Raw genomic sequence first — 25,407 nt, 5'->3', positions numbered from 1 at the left:
CATACCCCCCCCCCCTCCGCCGTTCATGTGTAGAACAACAACGTGCGTTTAACGTCGACAACGTCACGCTGCCTGTATCGGGGCATTGCATAGACACGTTGGCGCCACGGTGGCTATGAGATGTTAACTGCCTCGCCTCGTATACAGGAGGGCGTGGGTTCGATCCAGACCCTGATGCCTGCTGCTGTATATTTGGAGTTTGTATGTCTCTCTCCCCGTGGTCACGTGGATTTTTCTCTGGATCCTCCATTTTTTTCTCCACATTTAGAATCAACATCACGCGTTGAGAGTATTTGGCTGCTGCATATTTTCCACGTGATGATTCGCCACTTCGGGTGAGCTATCATTTGTGGCCAGGTCGCTTCTGAAAAAGAGCTACATAGCTCAAGTAAGCCTTACCTGGCGAAAATAAAAAAAAAAGTTTATAGTTTAGTCAAAGATTGCCAGCAAAAAACCCAACGGTGCGATCGCCAGCAATGCTCCTCCGCTCTCACGCTGCGCACGATTCAACGTCTGTGTGCTGCGTTCACATGCACCCGCGTATTTTACGTAAAAAAAAACGAAAACGAGTTCGCTCAAAAGTTATATTTGGATTATTGATGGCGTTTGTTTTTGGACACCAGGTGAGCCCAAGAGAACGACGCTTCTCTGCCTGTTGGGAAAATCTAACGTCGAAGTCGCGAGTTAAACCTGCACCTTTCCACAGCAATCGCATTTCTAATCCGACGCTCGCCCAACCAAAAGGCTGGGGGGGCCGAGTTTGCAATGGTGCATGAGTACAGTAAACAAAATAATAAAAACATTCATCGTTACACTCCAATATTTCAATCGCCAGTTTCACACGTGGGCTTTCGCGAGCAATATTATCCAAAACAAAGGTTTTGGGTTAAATCGCTTAAATATGAATGCGTCGTTAAACCCGACACCGGCCGACACAGCCAATAGCAAGTTTTGTCACGTAAACAAAACGTGTCAATTAGTTACTAGTTCAGAACACGGGTGTGTTAGAGAGTAACCCGCAATCGAACCCAAAAACCTCGATTTTGGATGATATTGGTCGCGAAAGCCTACTAATACTTGTTAAAGTGATCGTTAACACTGCCTTCCAAATGCAAAATAAACAATACAACTTATATGTAAATACCTGTTTATTTCATATTCAACATGTAATATACAGGTGGAAAACTTTTCCACGCCAGTTTAAAAACTGTGAAATTGTCAAAAGATGTTTTTTCATGTTTTTCCCTGTTGGAAGGCAGTGGTAGCTGCTGACGATGGTGGTGGTGGTGGTGGTTAAGTGTTTCGTGCGCGCTCGCAGCCATCCTACGAGTACACGGTAGCTCTCACCTGAACACCCTTTGCTCGTTCGACCTCGCAGGAGCGTGGCGAGCGTCGTCGGCAACCCTCCAGCTGTGGCCAAACTCGTCCGTGCTCGCAGCCAGCTGCCCGTCGCGAGTCGACAAGTCATCGCTGGCGTTTCCGTTGTAATTGCCGCACAGGCCACACAGCCGGCTCATGTAAGAGCTGGGCATGACCACATCTGCGGTGGATCGCAACCGCCGGGCAGCACACACGCACACGCACGAACACACACGCACGCACAGGGGCGGCGGACACTCGGCAAAAGCGAACGCGTACAGAGACAGCGACGCCATTTTGTTTAAACAACGCAATTTGTTTGTTAGAATTCCCTTTGTGAAGTAGACGCCAATGACCCCTAGTTCCACGTAATTGAGAATGACTCATTGACCGCGTATTATACCCCACTGCCATACTTTGATACCGTAAAAAAGGTATCCCATGATATAGCTGCTCACCCCGAGCAAGAAATGCTCTGATACAAATATTGTCTTTGTACTGTTCGCCTTTTGGCATTCTCTGCTCTCACACTGGTGGTAAGACTAGGCCCTAAAGAAGGCTGCTGCTGTCTCTGGTGTAGGCCAATCAGTTTAAAAGACAATGCAAATATTATCAGAGGGTGTTTTGTTTGCATGTTCACCACAAGTACTGCGTGTGGTTAATTCAGACTTGATTTCTTGAAAAAGGTTTCTATTTAGTGCTTGAACATCTTAACACCTCCTGTTTTATTGCCAGAAAGGGTAAAACCTATTATTATATTCTTTGGGTCTTTCGGTAAAGTCACGTAGATAGGTTCAAAAAATAATAAAATAAACGAAAATCTATTATTATTTTCACACTTTAAGGCATTTGCAAGTTAGGATTGTTTAAACCATTAACAAAATATTGCTGTAATTTATATAAATGACATTAATCGCCTATCCGGTAGTTTTGCATCGGTGCATTTGGCAGGTGTTGCTGGTATGCAAATCCCTGGAAGGCCTGCAAAGGTACAGTTCTTGTATACACTGCAGGCTGAAAGAACGCCATAACGACATATACTTCTATCCCGTGTAAAGGTGGTAAAGTTAAATAATAATGTATTTATATATACATACATCACCTTTCATTGAAAGAAATCACAAAGCATTCGATGAGTAAATAAATAAAAACAAGCGAATAAAAAGTGCCGTACAAGACGAGAGGGCGGATTGCATTGCCACCCTTAACCCTCGTGTGTCCGCGAGAGGGTTGACCCATGGAGCAAAAGAAGTTCAACATCCATTAAAACAATGACAGGGCCCAAGTGACAGACGTGGCTGGGCATGTGGCAGGAAGCCCTAGGGTTGGCCCCTGGGGATTGCAGACCAGACCGGGTGGGGGAATCCCCGCACGACCTTGGGGACTGCGAGATGCAGCGGTGCGGCGCTGAGCCATTTCTTGCCCAGAGCCACCACTCGCATGAAGGGGGGCATTCTGCTGGAGGGAGAGAGGCCTACTCTTCCACGCTGGGAGGGATTGGGGAGGGGAGGCGGGGTATCACATGTATCCCACGTGACCAAGGTGTACTCGATTATACTGCTGGGTTCACAGAGGGAGGTGGGGAGGGGATTTGTGAAACTTTCCCATTGTATCAACTGCCACGCCGGGAGATCGTATAGATCGGGTGGCCTCGATACGGTGGTCTCGTGGTGTGTTCACCGTGAAACACCACTGTAGCCGCTCCCCTCTCACCACCCCCGCCCATCCCCCGATGTATCTACTGAGTGTTGAACGCAGCGTATGCAGCCAACGGCTCGGCCGGGCGGCAGTGTAAATCGCCTAAACCCAGGCGGCCGTGCAGCCCCCGCACCTGCGTGCTCCTTGCGGTCAAAGGTCACGGTGAGGCCGAAGTCGGTCCTGAGGATGAACTTGTGAGAGGACTGCTGGATGTGCAGTCCCTCCGCGGGGCTTGCCGGCGGCTTCGTCCTCACGCCTTCCACCTGCCGGTCAGCCACCAAACATCCACACGCGCGTGGGTCCCATTGTGAAGCCGTGCGAACGATCCGTTTTTTTTAACCCACCGCTATATTAAGGTCTCCCCATACACACAGTGTTGGGCCACCGCTCACCCCACGGCATCGTACGGATGGCGATGAACATAAACGTCTTCAGCACAAAGCATTCGGATCAAGTTATTTCCCCTGATGCGAGGTGCCGCACGCTGGGAGGAGATCGGCGCGCATGGAGTTGCCTCCGTTCCCCCAGGGATGGACGGAAGTTAATTACCGCCCTACGGGAGTGTGACAGGTTGACAAGTTCACCAAGCGTGTGTGAGTGATTCCTTCCAAATTGATTCCCTCCTAAGTGCTCCTCCCTTTCCATCTATGAAAAAGAGCTTCATAGCGCATCCGATTCCCCCAGTATGAATACACATTTTGATTCATAAGTCCTTTATCCCTCACCTTCCCCTTCCCATAAAAGAGTACAACACGGACCCCGCTCTTGCGGGCAGCAGTGAGCCCAATCTCCCACCTTCCTCTAAATTCAGTAGCAGCGTTCGGAGACTTGTGTCTGCGGAGTTTCTGTAACCCCCCCCCCCCCCCAACCACGTCGCGGTTTATGCTGTGTACCGGGCTCCTTATTGGAAAAAAAATTATAACTAATTTCCGCAAGATGGAGAAGCAAGCGGGGGCCCCTCCCCCACTCCCCCACCCCCTCTCCCCCTCCTCCTCCCCCTTCTCCTCCTCCCCATCCTCCCTTCTTCTCCACACCCCCTCCTCCCCACCCACCCACCTCCTCCTCCCCTTCCTCACCTCCCCTCCTCCTCCCCCCTCCTTGTCACCTGAAAGTCGTTCCTCTTGGTGAAGCGGACCTCGTGTCCCAGCACAAAGACGCGCACCTCGGCCAGGTACGACACCGCCTGGTTCCCGCGCCGCTCGTTGCGCCCGAGCACGCGCACCGGCGCCAGGCGCCCTTCGTCCCAGCCGCAGCTCTCCGCCAGCACGTACGTCTCCTCGCCCATGAAATGGTAGAGGCGCCCGTCGAACGACTGGTAGTGGGGGTCTCCGGAGACCGTGCACGTCCCGTAGCCTGGGCCACGTGCACACGCACGGAGCAGCGTACAGCGGTCGCTTTTTTACCGCTAGTTTCGTGGAGCCTGTCTCCGCTTGGCAAAAGTTTTCAATAAATATAATAATTAACCTGATGTGAATTTTTTTTTTTTACAATTTATATCTACGTACCAAACAGTTGTATTTTTCCGCAATTTTTTTTTTAAATTTGACTGGATTCAGCTTGTTATATTTAAAGACGTCCCCATCAGAAACCGCTCAATGTAAAGATAAAACATTTTTATTAGAAACTAAAAATAATTAACTTAATACTCTACCAGGGGAAGCACTCCTATATTTTACTGTTTTCTAATTATTCAGATTTGAACATCATAAAATACGGATTTTTTTCGTTCAAAACCGCTTTAATTCAAAATATCTCAAAAACAATAAAAGATAGAACAATGGTTCTCGCTTTAATTGTATTTGCTGTTTAACGCTCTATCAAACTAATTTTCTTAACGGTTTCTGAATGACACCACGCACCAACATATTTATGGGCACTTAAAATCGAGATTTGGGGGCCTCAGAATGCAACATTTGCATTCATGGTACCTTTGTACCAAATTTCAGCTTTCTACTTTGTTGGGAAGTACCCATTGATATTGACAGTGAAGCACTAGCACAAAGAGCAAGTATAAAATATGACTATATATCTATCGTTAATATATACATAAACTATATATACATAAACAATATAAACACTACATATAGGGCGAGGTTTTGGGCAATGTCCCTTGCAGCTTCACATCTCTCTGCTGTGAGATAATCATGAATGGCTCTTAATGAATGTAATTACTCTATTATTGTTGTTGTTGTTACAAAGCGCCACTGTCCGATAAGTCACCTACTCTATATATGTGTGTGTCTTTGTTTTCCTTCAGCGCAGCGTTTTTCGATGATTGTGCTTCATTTTTAAGAGGGCTCAATTGCACACGGGAAGACAAATCTGAACGAAGACGATAAGTGGGGACCGGCTGATCGATGTCAGGATTCCTCCAACGCTCATTTAATTTACAATAATTAGAACCAGCGCCGGCACATTTTGTTCTCAAAACACCGTGAGATTTTGGCAAATTTGATCCACGACCCACATAATGCGCATGCAACCCGATGCGTGAATAAAACGAACTTCTCCACCCCTTCATTAAAACTAGCTTCCTCCTCCAACCCGTCACCCACTGGAAGGTGAATCTATCGGCCACAATCAGCATCGCGTCCCCCAAGCCCAAATCAATATTCGGAAGTGTTCAACTCCTTTTTTGGGGGGGTTGGGGGGGGAGGGCATAGAGGGAGGGGGATTGCTCCCTCTGGCAGTAACCAGTCTGTAGATCTACGGGCGCTGACCGATCCAAGTGGCGCTACTGGGACCGTGCTTCTTGTGCCATCCACGGGGAGGTGTGTCGAGAGCCGGCACTTCGTGCTCGAGTGCCGTGGTCCACGCGGTAGCGGGCCAAACCCGCCGCCCGCTGCGTCGGGAGCGGCTCTTCTCTTCATTGTTGAACCACCTCGTTCGATGATTTTTCCCCTGTGTTTGTACAGTTTTTTCTTCTTTCATTTAGCTTAAACATAATTCCGGATTAACAATCGTATAGAATTTTCGTGAATAGTAAAACGCCGATTGTTCCGCATCTAGTTTGATGCCTGCAATTGGAGAGCGATATTAATCGGTGAATCGTTGCATTGCTACATGCCCGGAAGCTACCATACCTCGGAGGGTTGTGAAGAAATCAACACATTCATCAATAACAAATAATCTTCCCTGGCCATTGTATAGAAGGCGTTAATTCATTAATTCATTCCACGTGCATTATGAGACCTCCTTTGCCAGTAACAAGATATAGTAATAGGTTTTTACCCTTTTATCTGGCACAAACACTGACACATTTATACAAGGGATCATGTTTGCAATAACCACAACACAAGTAGTCAAAATAAAAAAAAGACAACTCTGATAATTTTCGATTTGAAGCTTTCGTGACTGCAAGGATTCATCTTCTTTGGTTCTTTCGGTAAAGTCACGTAGAATGAGAATAAAATAATAAAATAACACAATAAAATTCTCCACGACGTTTCGGCCACAACGCAAGCGGCCGTCTTCAGGTGAAAGGTACAGAACTGTCGGGACGACAGAGCTTCAATGAACGATGTTAAGATTCGTAGCGACTTTTAAGCTGGTTGGGAGAAGTGAGGCACCTTGACAAAGGGGTTTACATATCAATAGCTGAGGGATTAGCTTGTGACTGGTCACGGAAATGGCTATGTTAAAGTCAAAACCTACACATCCACAGAGGCAACTAGTAATTTAGCATTGAAATAGCTAAGGGATTAGCTTGTGACTGGTCACAGGAATGGCTATATTAAAGTCAAAACCTACACATCCACAGAGGCAACTAGTAATTTAGCATTGAAATAGCTAAGGAATTAGCTTGTGCAAATAGCTGAGGGATTAGCTTGTGACTGGTCACGGAAATGGCTATGTTAAAGTCAAAACCTACACATCCACAGAGGCAACTAGTAATTTAGCATAGAAATAGCTAAGGGATTAGCTTGTGACTTGTCACAGAAATAGATGTTAAAGTCAAAGCCTACACATCCACAGAGGCACCTCGTACATGGACGCCAAAGGGGGCTGCAACAACTCAACTGTCATACAGTAAAGGGATGTGAAAAACCTAATTCTAAATTACATCAATATAATAAATGTACTCAATATATTCTTCAATTAGCTGAGCAATTAACATTAACTGGGTATACACTACACTATATAATGAATATCATATAGTAAACCAATAAAAACTAAAATATAAACTACCTCAATGTTATATCACAATGTTATATGGTGAAAAAACGGGTGGATTCTTACCTTCCACTTCAGCACCACGAACAGCTACGTTCAGACGGACGAGTCCATCAATGGTTGGAGCGGAGGAGGAAGGAGGGGAGAAACAGCTGCGAGGCGCTGTTATACTCCATGTTATAAACCATACCATTAACCGTGGTGTGAGAGGTATTAAGAGTCAGTGCCAGCGAAAGAGCTGCGGTCTGAAGGTCCTCGTAAAATACAATTAATTAAGAACCGAAATGGTTTAAAACATCTTTCCAATGGTTACTAAGCCAGAATCCATCTTCTCGGTTGAAATTGTCTCTGTGTTTGTATATGTGGATGGCCTCATGAACGAATCTCTCATGGTAGCCGGTTGGTTTGCAAAGAACCTCTGTCTTGGAGAAGTCAATGTCATGTGAACCCACTGAATTATAACAGTGATCTGCCACGGCAGAGGAGTTCGTTCTACCGTGTTTCAAGTCTGCTTTATGTTCGCGGATGCGGTCCGAGATGTGTCGTTTGGTTTCTCCAATATAGCTACTACCACAGAGGCACTTTAGTTTATAAACGCCAGGGTAATGTATGTCTGGAACAGCATCTTTTACAGATGGAACCAGATCACGGATTTTATGTACTGTGTTGAATCAGACCTGGATCTTGTGTTTATTCAGGATTTTGGAGATCTTTTTAGTGACCCCTGCAATGTAGGGTAAGGTGATGGTTTTGAGTGGCTCCACAAGAGGATCCTTCATCCTGACTGGAGTGATGGCTTTGTGGATTGTGTAGTCGGAGTAACCATTAGCTCTGAGAGCCTGGTGTACGTGCTTGAGTTCACTGGTAATGTGTTCCTGGTCGGAAATGCATTGGGCTCTATGGTATAGAGTCTTGATGAGTGAGTTCTTCTGGGATGGATGGTGGTGGGAATCCGGTTTCAAGTAAGCATCTGTATGGGTAGCTTTCCTGTAGACAGAGTGAGTGGCTCATTGAACCATCAGGTCTGCTTTTAATTAAGATATCCAAAAAGGGTAGTTTGCCATCTTTTTCGACCTCCATGGGAAATCTGATGGCTGGGTGTATGGAATTGATGTGGTCGCAGAATTGGTCTAGAGCAGGCTGGCCATGTGGCCAGATGACAAAAGTGTCATCCACGTACCTCTTCCATAAGGTCGGGCGTAGAGTGGCAGTCTGGATGGCGTCAGTTTCGAATTTTTCCATGAATACGTTGGCTACAATCGGAGATTGGGGTGAGCCCATTGGGGTTTCCTCAGTTTGTTTGTAGAAAGTTCCATTCCAGGTGAAGTATGTGTTGGTTAAGCAATGTCTCACCAGGGGGGGTACATCAGTGTGCAGACCTTGATGAACCAGGTCTTCAATGATAGCGATGGTGTCAGGTACCGGAACTTTGGTGAACAAGGACACATCAAAACTGACACGCAGGTCGTCTACGGGACAGGGGAATGCCTTTGATTGTCGATACCAGGTGAGTGGAATTAAGTACCGCAGAGGTGGTTTTTCCAGTGAAAGGTCGTAGTATATCAGCAATAAAACGTGCCAGTTTATAGGTGGGGGAGTTGATAGTAAAGACGATGGGACGAAGGGGTGTATCTTCTTTGTGTATCTTTTGGAGGCCATATAATCTTGGTGGTCTGGCAGCAGAGGGTTTCAACGAGAACTGTTTGGTCTGATCAATTAATGCTGTTGAATCAGAGATGATTTTGTTCGTTTTGGTAACCAGGCTGATGGTGCACTGTCCTTGAATTTGATTGGTCCACACCCGAGACGGCTGTTCTTAGAGCCCAGTCTCCACTGGTGTTGGACCAGAAGACGCCAAAAGGCGTAGAACTCAAAAATAGCGCACCATCAGAGTATTGAGAGCTCGGTGGTCAGCACTTACATTATGAGACCTCTTTGCCAATAACAAGATATAGTAATAGGTTTTTACCCTTTTATCTGGCACAAAAACTGAGACCTTTATACAAGGGATCATGTTTGCAATAACCACAACACAAGTAGTCAAAATGCAAACAAAAATGACAACTCTGATAATATGCACTGTCCTTGATTTTGATTGGTCCACACCCATCTCGGGTGTCTTCTGGTCCAACACCAGTGGAGACTGGGCTCTAAGAACAGCCGTCTCGGGTGTGGACCAATCAAATTCAAGGACAGTGCATATTATCAGAGTTGTCTTTTTTGTTTGCATTTTGACTACTTGTGTTGTGGTTATTTCAAACATGATCCCTTGTATAAAGGTGTCAGTTTTTGTGCCAGATAAAAGGGTAAAAACCTATTACTACTCATTCCACGTGATTGTGCATTCATGAATCTGCTCCGTAGCGTAAACGGTCGTCCGTAAAAACCCAGGCACGTCGCAGCGCCATTGTATTGTACCGCAAACACCCCACTGCAGACTCACCGATCGGTTTGCAGATGTAATTCCCGTCCTTGAGCTCGCAGGTTTCGCCCATGGTGCAGCCGTGCGTAGAGCACCACACCGCGCCCAACGCCTCACACGTGCAGCTCGCGCTGCAGTCATCCGTGAGCCACGACTCCCCGAACTGTGGCGCACAGAAACCCCGGCTTAGCTCACACTCGCCACTCACTCAACCCACACTCGCCACTCACTCAACCCGCACTCGCCACTCACTCAACCCACACTCGCCACTCACTCAACCCACACTCGCCACTCACTCAGCTCACACTCGCCACTCACTCAACCCACACTCGCCACTCACTCAACCCGCACTCGCCACTCACTCAGCCCACACTCGCCACGCACTCAGCTCACACTCGCGACGCACTCAGCTCACACTCACCACTCACTCAGCCCACACTCACCACGCACTCAGCTCACACTCACCACTCACTCAGCCCACACTCACCACTCGCTCAGCCCACACCACTCACTCAGCCCACACTCGCCACTCACTCAGCTCACACTCACCACTCACTCAGCTCACACTCACCACTCACTCAGCCCACACTCACCACGCACTCAGCCCACACTCGCCACTCACTCAACCCACACTCGCCACTGACTCAGCCCACAATCGCCACCCACTCAGCTCACACTCACCATGGTCGATCCACTGCTAGACAAAGGCCCCCCCAAGCCACCAACCACCTCTCTCATGACAACAACAATAATAATAATAATAATGATCACTGTCTTCAAATGAGCCTGCTTGAAACAGCCCCATGATCCACCGCGTGGGTGCCCTCCTCTGCAAAACTCTGGCCAGCTGCGTTCACGGTGGTGTCTTCCCAACTAGTCGGGACTTGCGGAGTGGACCATGTGGACTGCGTTGACCACGTGGATCACGCGGACTGAGCAGTCTCTCTACCCACCGAGTGGTAGTTGTTTTCGCCGTCCCGGCAGCCGCAGGCTTCCAGCGACACGCAGAGATCGTCGCTGAGCACGAAGCCCTGGTCGCAGACACAGCCCTCGGCGCACCGAGCCACGCTCTGGCAGCCGGCTTCGGCGTGGATGTCCGAGCAGGTGGCCGGGCAGGGCGAGGCGCATGGCGTGTAGTGGGTGTTCGGCGGGCACGACGGCGCTGTGAGACGAAGGGACAGAACCTCCGATTAGCACGTTCGGGAAACGTACAGTGCGAAAGAAGTTCATAGCACATCAGATATCTCCAGGATAAATAAAGATTCCGATTTCCGACTTAACACCCTACTCATTAGATCCTGAATGCAACTATTTGCTAAGATATCGGGCACATACATTCACAAAACAACGAACTGCACACGCTCGCCCTTTAGATTTTAACTCGAGACCTTCCGATTGCGAGCCGCTCTCTCTACCGCTGAGCTGCCCGGTTCACTGTACATACGCGGAATCATGCACTCGCCACAAGCTAAACTAAACTACTTAACTATTATACTCTTTGGTTCTTTCAGTAAAGTCACATAGATAGGAAAATAAATAATAGATCACAACGTTTCGATCGCAACAACAAGCAACCGTCTTCAGGTGAGAGAGAGAAGCATGTCGTTGTGACGAGGCATTTATAGATCCGAGAGCGGGGAGGGAGGGGAGGCCGTAACGGGCGAGAGGGTGGGGGTGAAATTCAAAATACTTCACTATTTTTTATTTTACCAGGGAAGGCCCATTGAGCTGTATAGCCATTCTTTCAGAAGCGACCTGGCACCACAAATGATAGCTCAACGAAGTGGCTTATCATGCAGAAATGTATAGCGGCATCTCAATACTCTAAACGCGTAACATTGATTCTAATTGTGCTGGGGAAAAACCGGAGGACCCAGAGAAAAATTCACTTAACCACGGGGAGAGAGAGACAGATGCCAACTCCAAATATACAGCAGGTGTCGTCAGGGGTCGGGATCGAACCCACGAACTCCTTCATACCAGGCGAGGCTGTTAACACCTCCTAAACCAGGAATCGCACAGACTCACGGCAGAAGGTTTCGTTACGCCACAGGACGTCAACGTTCTCGGCGCGGCAGGCCTCCGCGTAGGCCTGCAGGATGTGGCACAGCGTGCTCTCCATGCCGCCGTACTGACACACGTCGAAGACGCACGACTGGAAGAAGAGGGCAGGATCGACGACGTTGTGGCAGCTGGCAAAGGGTCCGGAGGAGGAGACGATGATTTTGCACATCCTCCCGTAGAGTTCATTGTCGGCTGCATCGCATCCGTCAGGGGTTGCGGCCGGCTGGCACCTGCAATGGGAGGATTGAAAATCCACAAAGAGGCGATGCTACGGGTCAATTGGACAGGCGTTGGTTGTACAGTGTGACCGCCTTGGCGGATTCCGATATCACCGTGCCGTGTACAATGCACACTCACACAACCGTCAAGTCATGGCGAAGCTTTGGAGCCATCGGGCAGATTGAAGAAGGGCTGTAAATTGTTTCATATTTTTTCAAACGATCTTCCTAACAAGGTCCATGTCCAGTTACTATGAATTTTTAACGCACGCCTCTGATCTCATCTATAGCTCCCTGTGAGTTGAGACAAGGCAAATGACCCACAGGAGTTAATCCCTGGTTGCAAAGATGATTTTTTGTGTTTGGTTTGTTGTCCTTCACCGCACGAGAGAACAGTCCGTGGAAGGGGCTAGCATAGAACTACTTTTGAGATCCCTTCAAGATGACCTTAGATTAATTATCATAGCTGGAATTGAGTAAAAATTAAGTGACATCAGATTTAATGTGAGGCTTTTTCATGCAGTCATTGGCGACTGGGTTGAGACACTCAAAGTGGAATTCAAACCCAGAACTCAGCAGTTCCCAACTTTGGCGATGTGACCCTTGGGTAAACAGACCACCTGAGTTAACCTGGGAGAATCTCGGGACAAGTTCTGAAACGAATCGCTGATATTAGCCGTGGCAAACATAGACTGACTAGCGAAGTTGAATATTCCTGATGTGGTCTGTATTTTATCAGGGATGGCTACGTACGGCACGAAAGAAGTTCAACAAAGATCAGGTTTTAGCTGGGCAAAGACCCCGGGGCCGGCTCCAGGTCACGCTGGTGGGACGTCGCTCAGCTGGCCTGGGAACGCCTGCGAATTCCCCAGGAAGAGCTAGTCTGTGTATATAGTAATGTATAGAAGTGTATACTGTAGTGTATAGTAGTGCAGTAAATAGTAGTGTAGTAGTGTATAGTGTAGTGTATAGTAGTGCAGTAAATAGTGTATAGTAGTGTATAGTGTTTAGTAGTGGAAACTGTAGAGTCTATTGCCAGAACGACCAAACCATCTCCATGGGTGCTCTCCATAAAGAGGGGCCTGCTAAATCACACCAGTCTACATTCCACTCCTACAGATGACTAACGTTCTCATAACGAGATCCAACGAAAAAATTGGCTCATTAACTGAAGCTATTCAAAGAGAGGCCTAAACAAGGATGTCTTTACTCATTGGTTTTTTCGGTAAAGTCACGTATGTAGAAATACAATAAAATTATATAAAATAAATCACGACGTTTCGGCCGCAACACAAGCGATCTTCATCAGGTGTAAAAAACAAATAGCGAGGGAGCACATAGGGTGACATCAGCGCAACACATAGAGATCAGTAAACTGCACGGAGGTAAATACAACAAGAAGATGAGAGACGAGAATTCAACAAACCTCCGTGCAGTTTACTGATCTCTATGTGTTGCGCTGATGTCACCCTATGTGCTCCCTCGCTATTTGTTTTTTACACCTGATAAAGATCGCTTGTGTTGCGGTCGAAACGTCGTGATTTATTTTAATATAATTTTATTGTATTTCTACATACGTGACTTTACCGAAAAAACCAATGAGTAATTTATGCAGTCACGAAAGCTTTAATTCTTTATTAAGGATGTCTTTATAACACCAGAAACACCTCTATCTCTATGAAGGACATTCTGGTGGTTAAACAGAGCCATTTGTTTCAACATGGTACTGCTCAGCTTCTATCTGATCAGTGGCGCTGCCAGAACGGATAGTGCAGGTGGCTAGGAGATGTTAACTACCTCGCCATGTATGTAGGAGGTAGTCAGTTCGATCCCAACCCCAACGCTTGTATATTTGGACTTTGCGGTGTCTCTCCCCTAGTGGTTGTGTGGATTTTTCTCCACGTCCTCCGGTTTTTCCCTCCACGTTTAGACACATCATGCGTTCAGAGTTATTTGGCTGCTGATAAAAATGTCCACAATGATGACGACAAGCCACTTTGTTGAGCTATCATTTGTGATGGCCCAGATCGCTTCTGAAAAAGAGCTCCGTAGCTCTGTGGTGACCTTACCTGGTAAAATAAAAATAAAATAATAATCGCATTGAGCTTTTATTGGATCTATTGCAAAGTGCGGTCCTGGAAAATAACTTTTCTTGATGTGCCTGCTCATATTGGGCTCATCTGCCCACGGGTGTTGCTGCTGTTCACCAAACGTAGACCCGATGATCATTTTTATCGTTTGGATTACAAATTGACATTTTTAATAAGCGGAGTCAATTTTTGCTTTCATTCCATTTGAAAGATGACAGGCATTTAAGATGCAGCCACTGCATAATTTTCCGGCCCAGGTTGCTCAGCTGTAGAGCGAGCGGCTCGCAATCAGAAGGGTCGTGGGTTAACTCAGCCCATCATCCGTTCGGGGGTTATTAAAATAAATTCTGCTTGGTGGGTAAGTCAAGAATAGCAGCCCTAAGGATAGCCTCGCCCCCGCCACAACAAAAGGGTAACTTTCGGAGCCGTGAAACAGGAGGTCGCCACCTCGATGCTCACTCGGAGCGCGAAGTCGCTCTCGACAATCGTCCGTGCAATGTGGCCACAATTCTCCACGCCCCGGCTCCCTCTCACCCGGCGTCCGTGTCGCCCGCGGCCCTCCAGCTGTCACCGAGCAGCGCGGTGCTGGGCGCCGATTCCCCGTTGGGCATCAGGTCGTCGTCGTCGAGATTCCCGTTGTAATTGCCGCACATTCCACAGACCTATGGGGAAAAAAAGGGCCCAGGTCAAGAGGTCGCGGCTCAGGTTCACGCCGCGGTGCGTCTAGTCCGTTGACCTTCCCCCCCCCCCGTCCCCCGGCGGCACCTCCAATTAGCACGGTTAGCTATGTGCGAAAGAAGTTCAACGTACGTATGTACGTACATCTCCTCCGATAGATATACAGTTGATTATCGATTATCCAGCGGCTTCGGTGGGAGTGCTGAATTTTTACAACGCCGGACAATCACTACATGATTGTTACTTAAAAAGCGTATTCATTGCGCATTTTTGTATGACATGTTTTTGGGTGTTTTTTTTGTGTTTTAAAGTTGTTTTATGGTGTGAAATTGCCATAAATAAACGTACAAATATTAAAAAATAAATATGCTATTTTAAAAAGTTACCGTATTTAATATACCGTGATTACCACTCCAATCTCGAAGACTCTGCATGGGGTGATGTATATATATACACGTGCAGTATTTTCATTATTTAAGTTGTATGTAGTGTATTATGTACTGTATATAATATTTAACACTGAAAAAAACCACGGTGCCGATCGCCGGACTGGTTACAGCCTTTGCAACGGTTTTGTCGGTTTCCACCGGATCAGCCCGGGACTGCCGGATAATCTTGGAAGCTGGATAATCGATGACCAACTGTACATCTGTACTGAACGTGTGAGTGGGTGGCGGATCTGTAAGCAGTGAAGCACGGCCGTTGCCCAGCACCTTGCGGGAGTAAGTGCTCGGTATGGAAATCGCAAGGTGATGAACGCCATCAAATTTGACCACCAGCCCAAAGTCCGTTACGACGAGCACGTAGCTCCCTTGCATGCCGATCTGCACCCCGGGCACCGCACCAACGATCGGGGTCCTGGTTCGCTTCCCGTTGATCTAGAAAAGAGGCGAGAAAAACCCCCAGCGGCGTGACTCCGTGTTCCAGGGCGTTGTGCAATGTCACAGCGAAGGTCATTAAAATACACGAACGTGTCTGCAATCGACGGCGTCGTTACATTTCTGAGAGATGCAATTTTATTTTTTTGGTTTTTATACCTGTGAATGTGGATTGGTAGCTTTGGGCTTTGCTGAAGTGAAGCGAACAATTATCGCGTCTATCTATGTGGACCTTTTTGCCAGTATCAATAAATGATGAAAATTAACAGGAGCTGTGTTAAGATGTTTACACCACATGGATACCTTATTGCAAGGCATCAACTCTGCATTAACCACACATAGTGTGGCAAAACATGCAAGTAGACATGTTTTTTTCATCGGCACGCGCGAGCGGCTCAGCGTAGATTTTATTCTACTCACCGCAGAGAACCATAGCGACACGACTGCACTCTACGATATCTGGCGCCAAACTGTGCCACAGGACCTCCCGCGTGGCCTTGTGGGGATGGGGGGGAGCCTCGGTTACATCTTGGAACACCGAAGACGTGCCGATAAAGTTATTTTGACTTTTCCTTCCGATTACGTTCCGATGACGTACGCGTATGCAACCGGAACGGAATCAGAAGGCGGAGCGGATAGCGTACGCGTACGTCCGGGTTAAGATTAGCTACCGTCCACGCTGGTCTCTTTCTCTCTCCCATTGGTTTCCCTGTCTCCCCTCGGCACCGTTCTTGTTGCCCGTCGTTCTCGTTCAGAATGCCGCAGCCAGTAGTGCATCGACCCCCACCTCGAGAGGGGTGATCGCGGAAGGTGACGTCGTGGAGCTACCGCCGAGGGGCGCCTTTCATCCCGCACGAGGGCGCGAACAGTTTATAACGAATGTCCCTCGGCCGTGAGAGTTGGCGGTGCGTTAGAGAAACGTGAACCATCCCCCCCTGGTCCCCCACCCCGCGTGTGGTCCCCGCCCGGGTGGGGCCGGTGAGCACCCCACCCACATCATGAAAGCCCTGCCGTGCCCAACTCGGGGCCGCTGCTGCTGCTGCTGCTGCTGCTCATGGAATTTTTGTCTCCACCCCCACCCCCACCACCCCCTCCTCCGTTCTGCTTCCCTACTGGGCTCACGTTGAGTTGTAATACATTTTGAAACAAAAAGTAACGTGCACCATCGTTGCAACTGCCGCACACGGAGGCTGAACCGGTGGCCTCTGAGGCGCAAGTCGGCTGTGATGTGCTCGCTATGGCACCGCGGCAGCGACCTTCCTGCGCGTGTCGGCCGATTCTTTAATCTCCCGCCATTGATGCGCGCGTTTGACGAAGCGCTCCTACTGACGAGTGAACCTCAAACCCCCGCTCCCGCCTCCCACTCCACCCACTCCACCCACTCCACCCACTCCACCCACACATCTGAAATCCCACTCCAAACCCTACAAACCGATGACAGCCCTGCCACCTCTCGAAGGCGCAAACTCCGGGGTCGACTGCAAACGTCACCGATCGCCACCTGGCGTAGGTAACTGACCACCCCCCCTCCCTGGCGGTGAAGTCCCTCAGGGTTCAAACTTCCACGGAAAATATTGGACAACCCTCGACTGCTTGAGGACACGGCCAGGGAAGATGATGACATGGCCACTCACTCCTCCATAAGTGCAGTGTGAGGGAAGGCAGCCCAAATTGTGACCGTGGCCACCACCTAAGTCAGACGACGATTGGCCCACGTGCCGAACTCCTGGCCCTGTAGAGATCCACTCCCCGTGGCATTGCGGCCACTCAATCTGCCTCGCCTGAAGCCGTTCAATGAGGAGGAGGGAGGAGGAGGGAGGAGGAGGGGGGGGGAGGAGGGAGGAGGGGGGAAGGAGGGAGGGGGGAGGCGGAGGGGGTAGGAGGAGGGAGGAGGACAGGGAAAGAATGGAGGAGGGGGGGAAGGAGGAGGAGGGAGGAGGGGAGAGGAGGAGGGGAGAGGAGGAGGGGGGGGAGGAGGGGGGGAAGAGGGAGGAGGGGGGAGGAGGAGGGAGGAGGAGGGGGGAGGAGGAGGGAGGAGGAGGGCGGAGGAGGGGGGAGGAGGGGGGGAAGGAGGAAGAGGGAGGAGGGGGGAGGAGGAGAGAGGAGGAGGGGGTAAGAATAGGGAGGAGGAGCAAGAAGGCGACGGAGCCATCATGGCGGGAGCGACTGTGCGTACCAGCACGCGGTGGCTCTTCTGCAGGGTGATGCGGTGGCCCGCTATGTCGATGATCACGTGCTTGAGGTAGGAGGCGTTGGGCAGACCGCGCTCTTCGTTCTTGGCCGTGACGGTGAAGTTGGTCACGCCGGTGTCGTTGCACACGGCCACCAGCGTGTACGTGCACGTGCCCATGTAGCTGATAAGCCGGGAGTCGAAGGTCACGTAGTGCGGATCTCCAGCCACGTGGCAAACCGCACGGTCTGTGTGGGGGGGGGGGCGTAGTGATTTTTACGGAAGAGATCGTCATCATCTTCGTCATCGTCATCATTGTCATCATTATCATCGTCATTGTTATTATCATCGTCATCATCTTTGTCATCATCATCATCCTCATTATCGTAATGGTTATCCTACGTTGATATTGGTCCCTGTCGCGGGGCTCTGGAATTTCTGCCGTTGGTGCAAAGCTGCCGACAGAGATGAGCACTGGCCAACGCGCCAATATAGCTGTGACCGAGCAGTTGTTCTAGAGACCACGTGAAATTCCCTTAAGGCAGTGGCGTGTGATGAGATTGTCAGCTCAGGGGGTGCGGCAATCGGTCAGATGAGGCTCCAATATTTGATTGGTCTCGCACGGTCATGCCTAGGCTATTATACAGGTTGTGTAATATTTTCCCGCATATAACCCGCGGGGTATACCACTTTTAACAAACAAAACAAGACCCTGCGGGGTATATGGAGGTGTGGGCTATCCCAAAAAATATTTTCCACATGTGACTTGTAATAACTCGTTTAATTTTTTCATGGTAGGACTATCCACTATGCAACACTTACCTTTGACTAAAGCACTGCTGAATAAACCACTCACACTAAATTGCACATGTTATCACGTTTTAAATTATTGAATTGTTTGTACAATGAAACGACAATGTTTCAAGTGGGCGCACTTTGTTTACCGTAATACTTTGAGTGGCTGTAGGGGGGTGCGAAAGTTTCAGCTGAGGCTATTGCACAATGGGAAGGGCCTTAACAAGCGTCCACCAGACGCGGAATCATAATTTCTGAGTCCCTTAGGCCGCTGCTATTGGCTGAGCACTATACAGTCACGACCATGAGCTTTGTTTCAAACTTCCAATGGCTTTGTTGCCAGGAGGCAATGGCGTCACCGTAGTGCCGCTATTGTCTGCGCAGTGCGGAATCTACCAGTGCTAAAACTGTACAGGGGTAACTACCGGTCCAGTAGCTGTAATATGATGAGGTCGAATGCTGGTAAGCCTAACAGTACGCTTACTTACGGTACTTATCTACCAGTTATGTGTTACTTATTTATTGGATATTTACTTTTGTTACTTATTTACTGTTTTAAGTTAACTCGTTTCCGGTTAGTTTGTTATCTTTGTGCACGTTATGATTTTAATGTTAACAATTGAAAGTGGAATGCATTACAAATGTAAACTTTGTATTAATATGATGGAATTAAGCTGCGGTAACGACGTTAAAGATATGAATGCATGCGGGGTATATAGAGGTGTGGGCTATCTTAAATGTTTTACACAAAACGCTATTTTTGCGGGGTATATGCGTCTGCAGGTTTTTTTGTGTATGCGGGCTATATGCGGGAAAATACGGTATATGGGACTATCGTTTTTAATGGAAAAAGAACGTATAATAACACTGTAACACAAATGTATGTGAATAGCTTCACTTGTCCGCCATCATTGTCAACGCATGCCTGGAATCTTCTCCAGGTAGTCTCCAGAGCCCGGAGGCAGCAGCACATTTCTCGTGGTATTGTTGTAAATTCTCGGAAGTGTTAAAACATTTTTGAAGCACCCTGTATGTCGGCTCCTCTTGCCCTAATCACATCATTACATGAGTGTTGCTGTTGTTCTTTCACACTGTTGTTCAGAGCATATCTGATGGTGGTTGTCAAGGGGGCCCCAACTCGTAGCCTTGGCCACCAGTGGGCAGGGGGTGGGGGGGCAAGGCACCCCCTGCCTACCCCCACGCTCGTCACACTACTGCCTCAAAGTCTCTGATAGGATAGCGAACCGAACGCGGCACAGCAGGGCACACCACACAGAACTCGCCTGGTGTGGCTGCTCCAGACGTCAACGCTGGCGTTCCAGCAGTCGCAGGCGAGGCCCGTGCTGTCGAGGAGCTGGCAGCTGCTGTGCTCTCAGCTGGTGGCTCAACTGTCGTGAACATGCCCGAGACTTCTGTGTTAATGTCCGTAGTGCTGGTGCCAGGAGGCTCCTCTGTGGGATATGTAGACTCTGGGTTTGGCGCATCTGTATATTTTGTGGAAAACTCAAGGTCCGTAGTGCTGATGACAGGAGGCTCCTCTGTGGGATATGTAGACTCTGGGTTTGGCGCATCTGTATATTTTGTGGAAAAGTCAAAGTCCGTAGTGCTGACGACAGGAGGCTCCTCTGTGGGATATGTAGACTCTGGGTTTGGCACATCTGTATATTTTGTGGAAAAGTCAAGGTCCGTAGTGCTGATGACAGGAGGCTCCTCTGTGGGATATGTAGACTCTGGGTTTGGCACATCTGTATATTTTGTGGAAAACTCAAGGTCCGTAGTGCTGATGACAGGAGGCTCCTCTGTGGGATATGTAGACTCTGGGTTTGGCGCATCTGTATATTTTGTGGAAAACTCAAGGTCCGTAGTGCTGATGACAGGAGGCTCCTCTGTGGGATATGTAGACTCTGGGTTTGGCACATCTGTATATTTTGTGGAAAACTCAAGGTCCGTAGTGTTGACGGCAGGAGGCTCCTCTGTGGGATATGTAGACTCTGGGTTTGGCACATCTGAATATTTTGTTGAAAAGTCAAGGTCCGTAGTGCTGACGACAGGAGGCTCCTCTGTGGGATATGTAGACTCTGGGTTTGGCACATCTGTATATTTTGTGGAAAAGTCAAGGTCCGTAGTGGTGACGGCAGGAGGCTCCTCTGTGGGATATGTAGACTCTAGGTTTGGCACATCTGTATATTTTGTGGAAAAGTCAAGGTCCGTAGTGCTGATGACAGGAGGCTCCTCTGTGGGATATGTAGACTCTGGGTTTGGCGCATCTGTATATTTTGTGGAAAAGTCAAAGTCTGTAGTGCTGACGACAGGAGGCTCCTCTGTGGAATCGGTAGAATCTGGTATTGGGTCATCTGTGTATTCTGTGGGAAAATCAAAGTCCGTAGTGCTGACGACAGGAGGCTCCTCTGTGGAATCGGTAGAATCTGGTATTGGGTCATCTGTGTATTCTGTGGGAAAATCAAAGTCCGTAGTGCTGACGACAGGAGGCTCCTCTGTGGAATCGGTAGAATCTGGTATTGGGTCATCTGTGTATTCTGTGGGAAAATCAAAGTCTGTAGTGCTGTCTACAGGAGGCTCCTCTGTGGAATCGGTAGAATCTGGTATTGGGTCATCTGTGTATTCTGTGGGAAAATCAAAGTCTGTAGTGCTGACGACAGGAGGCTCCTCTGTGGAATCGGTAGAATCTGGTATTGGGTCATCTGTGTATTCTGTGGGAAAGTCAAAGTCTGTAGTGCTGTCTACCAGTGGATCATCTGTGAGATCCGACATCCACATGTCGGTTACCACTGGAGAAGATTCAGCACCTGTTGTGCCCACGGTCCGAGGCACGTCCGCTGCGGTGTAATCCGACACCGAGTGATCCGTCACGCCTGACATGCCTGTCGTGCTGAAGACCGGCGGTCTGACCGCTTCCGTAGGCCCTGGCGTTGAGCCGCCTGTCAGTTCGTGTGCAGCTTGCGTGGCGGCCGATGTCGAGGGTTGGTTTGTGTCCGCAGAGTCGTCCGTGTTAGCTTGTTGGGTGAAGGAGCTCGCCGGATCGGCCGGCGTCCCTGTCACAATCGGCCCCCACGCAGGGGTCGTAGTTGAGACGGACGCACTCCCCCCTGAACGAAAATATAACGTCGCCGTTGTGTTAACTCTTGACATTAAACGTCACGATGGTTGGCAAGGCGTGCGAATGCATCGGTACCTGCGAGTGTTGTTGACGGAGGGGCTGTCACTGTCGATGGGCTTGTGTAGCAATCTGAAAAAAGGCAAATCGGTATTTTTTTATGGAGTTTTCACTTTAATTAATCGTTAATTTATTACAATAATCCAACTGCAAAATGCCTTGAGATGGAACGTCTCGTTTGCAGGGAATTCGAGGTAAATTGGTACACACACAGCAAACAGATAATTCACACAAAGAAAAAGATCCCCTGCATAGCCTTAACAGATTGTTGGGGCAAGTGCTGTTCACGAGCACCTATAAAGGCCATGCCGGCCTTCATAGGTGCTCATGAATGATTATATGTACCGGTCCTGGGCCTCCCCTAGGTCGACTCAGCCCCAAATGAATACCTGACACAGTGTTTAAATGTCGCCACTTGGGAGACAAAGACGGCAAGGCATGGTGCTGGCCACCCACCCCCTCGTGCACCATGCCAGCCTTCATAGGTGCTCGCTAACAGAACTTGCCCGAACAGTTCATGAAGGCTATATGGCGGACCTCTGTCTTTTGTACAAACGTTGAACTTCTTTCACACCGCACGTCGCCAACCCGTGCTCATTGGAGGTGCCCCGTCACCTGAAAGGTCGCAGGCTGCGATGCAAATGCTGTCCAGGGCAACGTCGCTCTGCGCGGTTTCGCCACGGATTCCTTCGATGGCAAACTGCAGGAAGGCGAATGACAGTGCAGTGTAAACACCCAGGGGGCCCTTTGCTGACCATCGCCAGCCAAGGTAAATACAGGGTGCTTCAAAAAAATCTTAACACTTACATGGGACTATCGTTTTTAATGGAAAAAGAAAGGATAATACACTGTAACATGATAACAAATGTGATGTTAATAGCTTCAAAGAGTCTCCACTTGTTCGCCATCATTGTCAACGCATGTCTGGAATCTTCTCCAGGTGGTCTCCAGAGCCCGGAGGCATATTTCTTGTGGCATTGTTGCAAATTCTCAGAAGTGTTAAAAAAATGTTGAAGCACCCAAATATACAGCAGGCGTCAGGCTCGGGAATGAGCCCACGACCTCCTGCATACCGGGCAAGGTAGTTAACATATCGCCACCGCAGCGCCCCCAGTTCCCTCGACAATGACGGAACAATCCCAGTGTGCATTGCGACATGAGCGCGCGCTGCCGGTGCGCCTGTTGGTCTTGTAATGTATGTACGTTGAACTTCTTTCGCACCGTACGTAGCCAACCATGAGGTGCGGGGGAAGGACAACAAACTAAACACTAAAAGCAGTTCTAAAGAAATTAGTTTTAACTGGATGATGATTTAAAAGTGCAAAGCTCAAGTGGCTTCCTAATATCGGAAGGAAAAGCGTTCCAGACGGCCGTAGAAGCGCATCTGAAAGTGCAGTGCGATGCGGTGACCGTCTTTGTTCAACGGCCAGCCAAGAGCCGCCACTGCTTCTTCTGCGAGGATGATGGCCAGAGTTCGCGTGATGATGGTTCATGCTCTTTTACGAGATTGGCGAGGTGTATGTTTTGCCTATGTTTGTGGCGAGCACTTTGTGTGTGTGAGCAGCGTGGAGCCATGGGAAGTGTTCCACCTGCCTGGAGCGGCCCTTGGCGGAGAGCGAGGAGCCGAACTGGAAGCCACCACCGCCCGTGGTTGCCGCGGGCGGACCAAATGGGATCCCCCAAGGAGCCACCTGCACCAGACGGGGGTCGGAACGAGACTCGGTTACTGTACGTCGCACAGGGCTTGTGTGGAAATAACGTGGGGGAGTGGGGTCTTGGGGGAAGAGACCTTGCAGCGTCTGTCACGTTATCAGTCACAGTAGGTCAATCAATGTACTTCAAGCCTTGCTCTTCCTTGATGCGTTATTTTGCTGCTTATGAATTCCCACGTGATAATGAGACACTTCGTTGAGCTATCATTTGTGGTGGCCAGGTCGCTTCTGAAAATGAGCTACGTAGCTCAATGGGCCTTACCTGATAAAATACTCTTATATAAGCGCACTTTATCTACCGCTGCACTTTCCATCGTTTTCATGCAGGGGGCGCTGCAACCTACGCGCCCCCTGCATGAACGACGGAGGCGCAGGGACAGACGTTCGATTACGTTGGAAGCGATCTGCAGACGGTGGTCTTCTCGCACGGCCAGCAGCTCTATGTCGCCTTATCTCGATCCCGCAATACCAAACAGGTGAAAGTCCGCATCGAAGTAAACCCCCAGCAAGGCCATCTACTTAACGACGAAAGAAAATTCACACGAAATGTCGTTTTCAATGAAATCTTCCAGATGTAAAATGATATAAGCTTTTAATGAAGAAATACAATGATCTAATTCAAAACATAATACAATTCAAAGATGTTTCATTTTAAAACTTAAAAACGGAGCATCGGGTGCTTGCGTGAATGCATCGTTCGTTTAAAAAATAGTTTATTAGTTTAACTACCTCGCCTGGTATACAGGAGGTCGTGGGTTCAATCCCAACCCTGACACTTGTATAATTGAAATGTGCAGGTTCTCCCCGTGATCACGTGGATTATTCTCTAGGTCCTCTGGTCTCACCCCTCCACATTTATAATCAATGTCACGCGTTAAGAGTATTTGGCTGCTGTACATTTCTACACGAGACGCCGTTTCGTTGAGCTATCGTTTGTGATAGCCAGGTCGCGTCCAAAAAATAAGCTAATAACTCAGTGGGCTTTACCTGGTAAGATTTTTTTTAAAAAGTTTAGTTTTATTTGTATATGTTTTTTAAGTGATTTGTTTACCTTTCCTATACTTTGCACTACTATCGTGTTCTTGTATTCTTTGTTTTTTGTTGTTGTAACGTTCTGACCCGGTGCCCCTACTGGACATCTGTAAAAAAAGAGTTTAATAGTTCATCGGTTCCTCCTGTAGTCTTAATATTCTGATTCTGATAGCCCTGCATGCGTGTAAGTCGTACGCTGATGCCTTGATACTCAACAGCATCGATAGATACCACCATTAAACAGATAATTCAACTCAAAAGTAAATTCTATTGTTACGTGTTCACTGGAATCCAACGTGAATAAAGGTAACCATGAATTTTTGCATAATCTCACTCCATGCAATGCTGCAGTACACCCTACCTGTTGCAAGAGCAATGACATAAACTGTAAATTGATTGAATGTTTATCACACATTACCGGAGAGCTGTCCACCAGAAAATAAACAAAACCACATTGTGAAATGTCAATGGGCGTCAAATTATCGATGAGTCTGCAGGTTTCCTACCTTCCTTGATGTAAACGTTGATGGCCATGTTCTCTGCTGACCCATACAGGAAGTAGTGGAAGCTCAGGACGAGGCACCCAGAGGAGCGGAGAGCCGGACTCTCCAGCAGCAGCGCCGCTCCAGGGTCGTTGACCTCAGAGTCCAGCAGCAGGTAATTCCCAACTACACACAGCACAGTTAACATAGTTGTCCACACACACACACTGCTGTATTCACTATCACAGTGATCCACACACTGCTGTATTCACTAACACAGTGATCCACACACACACTGCTGTATTCACTAACACAGTGATCCACACACACACACTGCTGTATTCACTAACACAGTGATCAACACACACTGCTGTATTCACTAGCAGTGATGCACACACATTGCTGTATTCACTAACACAGTGATCCACACACACACTGCCGTAGTCACTAATACAGTGATC

The 25,407-nt window shown here is 48.5% G+C and overlaps 2 protein-coding genes across 2 annotated transcripts in view; both read right to left on the bottom strand.

Moving 5' to 3' along the window:
- The window catches only part of LOC116954624 (zonadhesin-like), a 38,388-nt gene extending 19,946 nt beyond the window's left edge, over positions 1-18,442 (bottom strand). Inside the window, exons 1-9 of the mRNA XM_076052247.1 lie at positions 17,757-18,442; positions 15,416-15,580; positions 14,559-14,686; positions 11,681-11,946; positions 10,606-10,814; positions 9,674-9,815; positions 4,163-4,410; positions 3,191-3,320; positions 1,348-1,540 (exon numbers count right to left, since the gene is read on the bottom strand). Of these exons, the coding sequence (XP_075908362.1) occupies positions 1,348-1,540; positions 3,191-3,320; positions 4,163-4,410; positions 9,674-9,815; positions 10,606-10,814; positions 11,681-11,946; positions 14,559-14,686; positions 15,416-15,580; positions 17,757-17,930 (1,655 nt within the window). The 5' untranslated portion in view covers positions 17,931-18,442. The remainder of the gene's footprint in view (positions 1-1,347; positions 1,541-3,190; positions 3,321-4,162; positions 4,411-9,673; positions 9,816-10,605; positions 10,815-11,680; positions 11,947-14,558; positions 14,687-15,415; positions 15,581-17,756) is intronic.
- Positions 18,443-22,449: 4,007 nt separating this feature from the next.
- Positions 22,450-25,407, bottom strand: part of LOC116954619 (MAM and LDL-receptor class A domain-containing protein 1-like) — a 41,079-nt gene continuing 38,121 nt past the window's right edge. Inside the window, exons 18-19 of the mRNA XM_076052246.1 lie at positions 24,971-25,132; positions 22,450-23,411 (exon numbers count right to left, since the gene is read on the bottom strand). Coding sequence (XP_075908361.1) covers positions 23,140-23,411; positions 24,971-25,132 — 434 coding nt within the window. The 3' untranslated portion in view covers positions 22,450-23,139. The remainder of the gene's footprint in view (positions 23,412-24,970; positions 25,133-25,407) is intronic.

Source organism: Petromyzon marinus, chromosome 55 (genome assembly GCF_048934315.1).
Source record: "Petromyzon marinus isolate PM22_M1 ecotype Great Lakes invasive population chromosome 55, UKy_Petmar_22M1.pri1.0, whole genome shotgun sequence".
In the NCBI taxonomy this organism is placed as follows: domain Eukaryota; kingdom Metazoa; phylum Chordata; class Hyperoartia; order Petromyzontiformes; family Petromyzontidae; genus Petromyzon; species Petromyzon marinus.
Note: the sequence above shows the minus strand (reverse complement) of the source record. Positions and strands in the feature narration are given on the sequence as shown.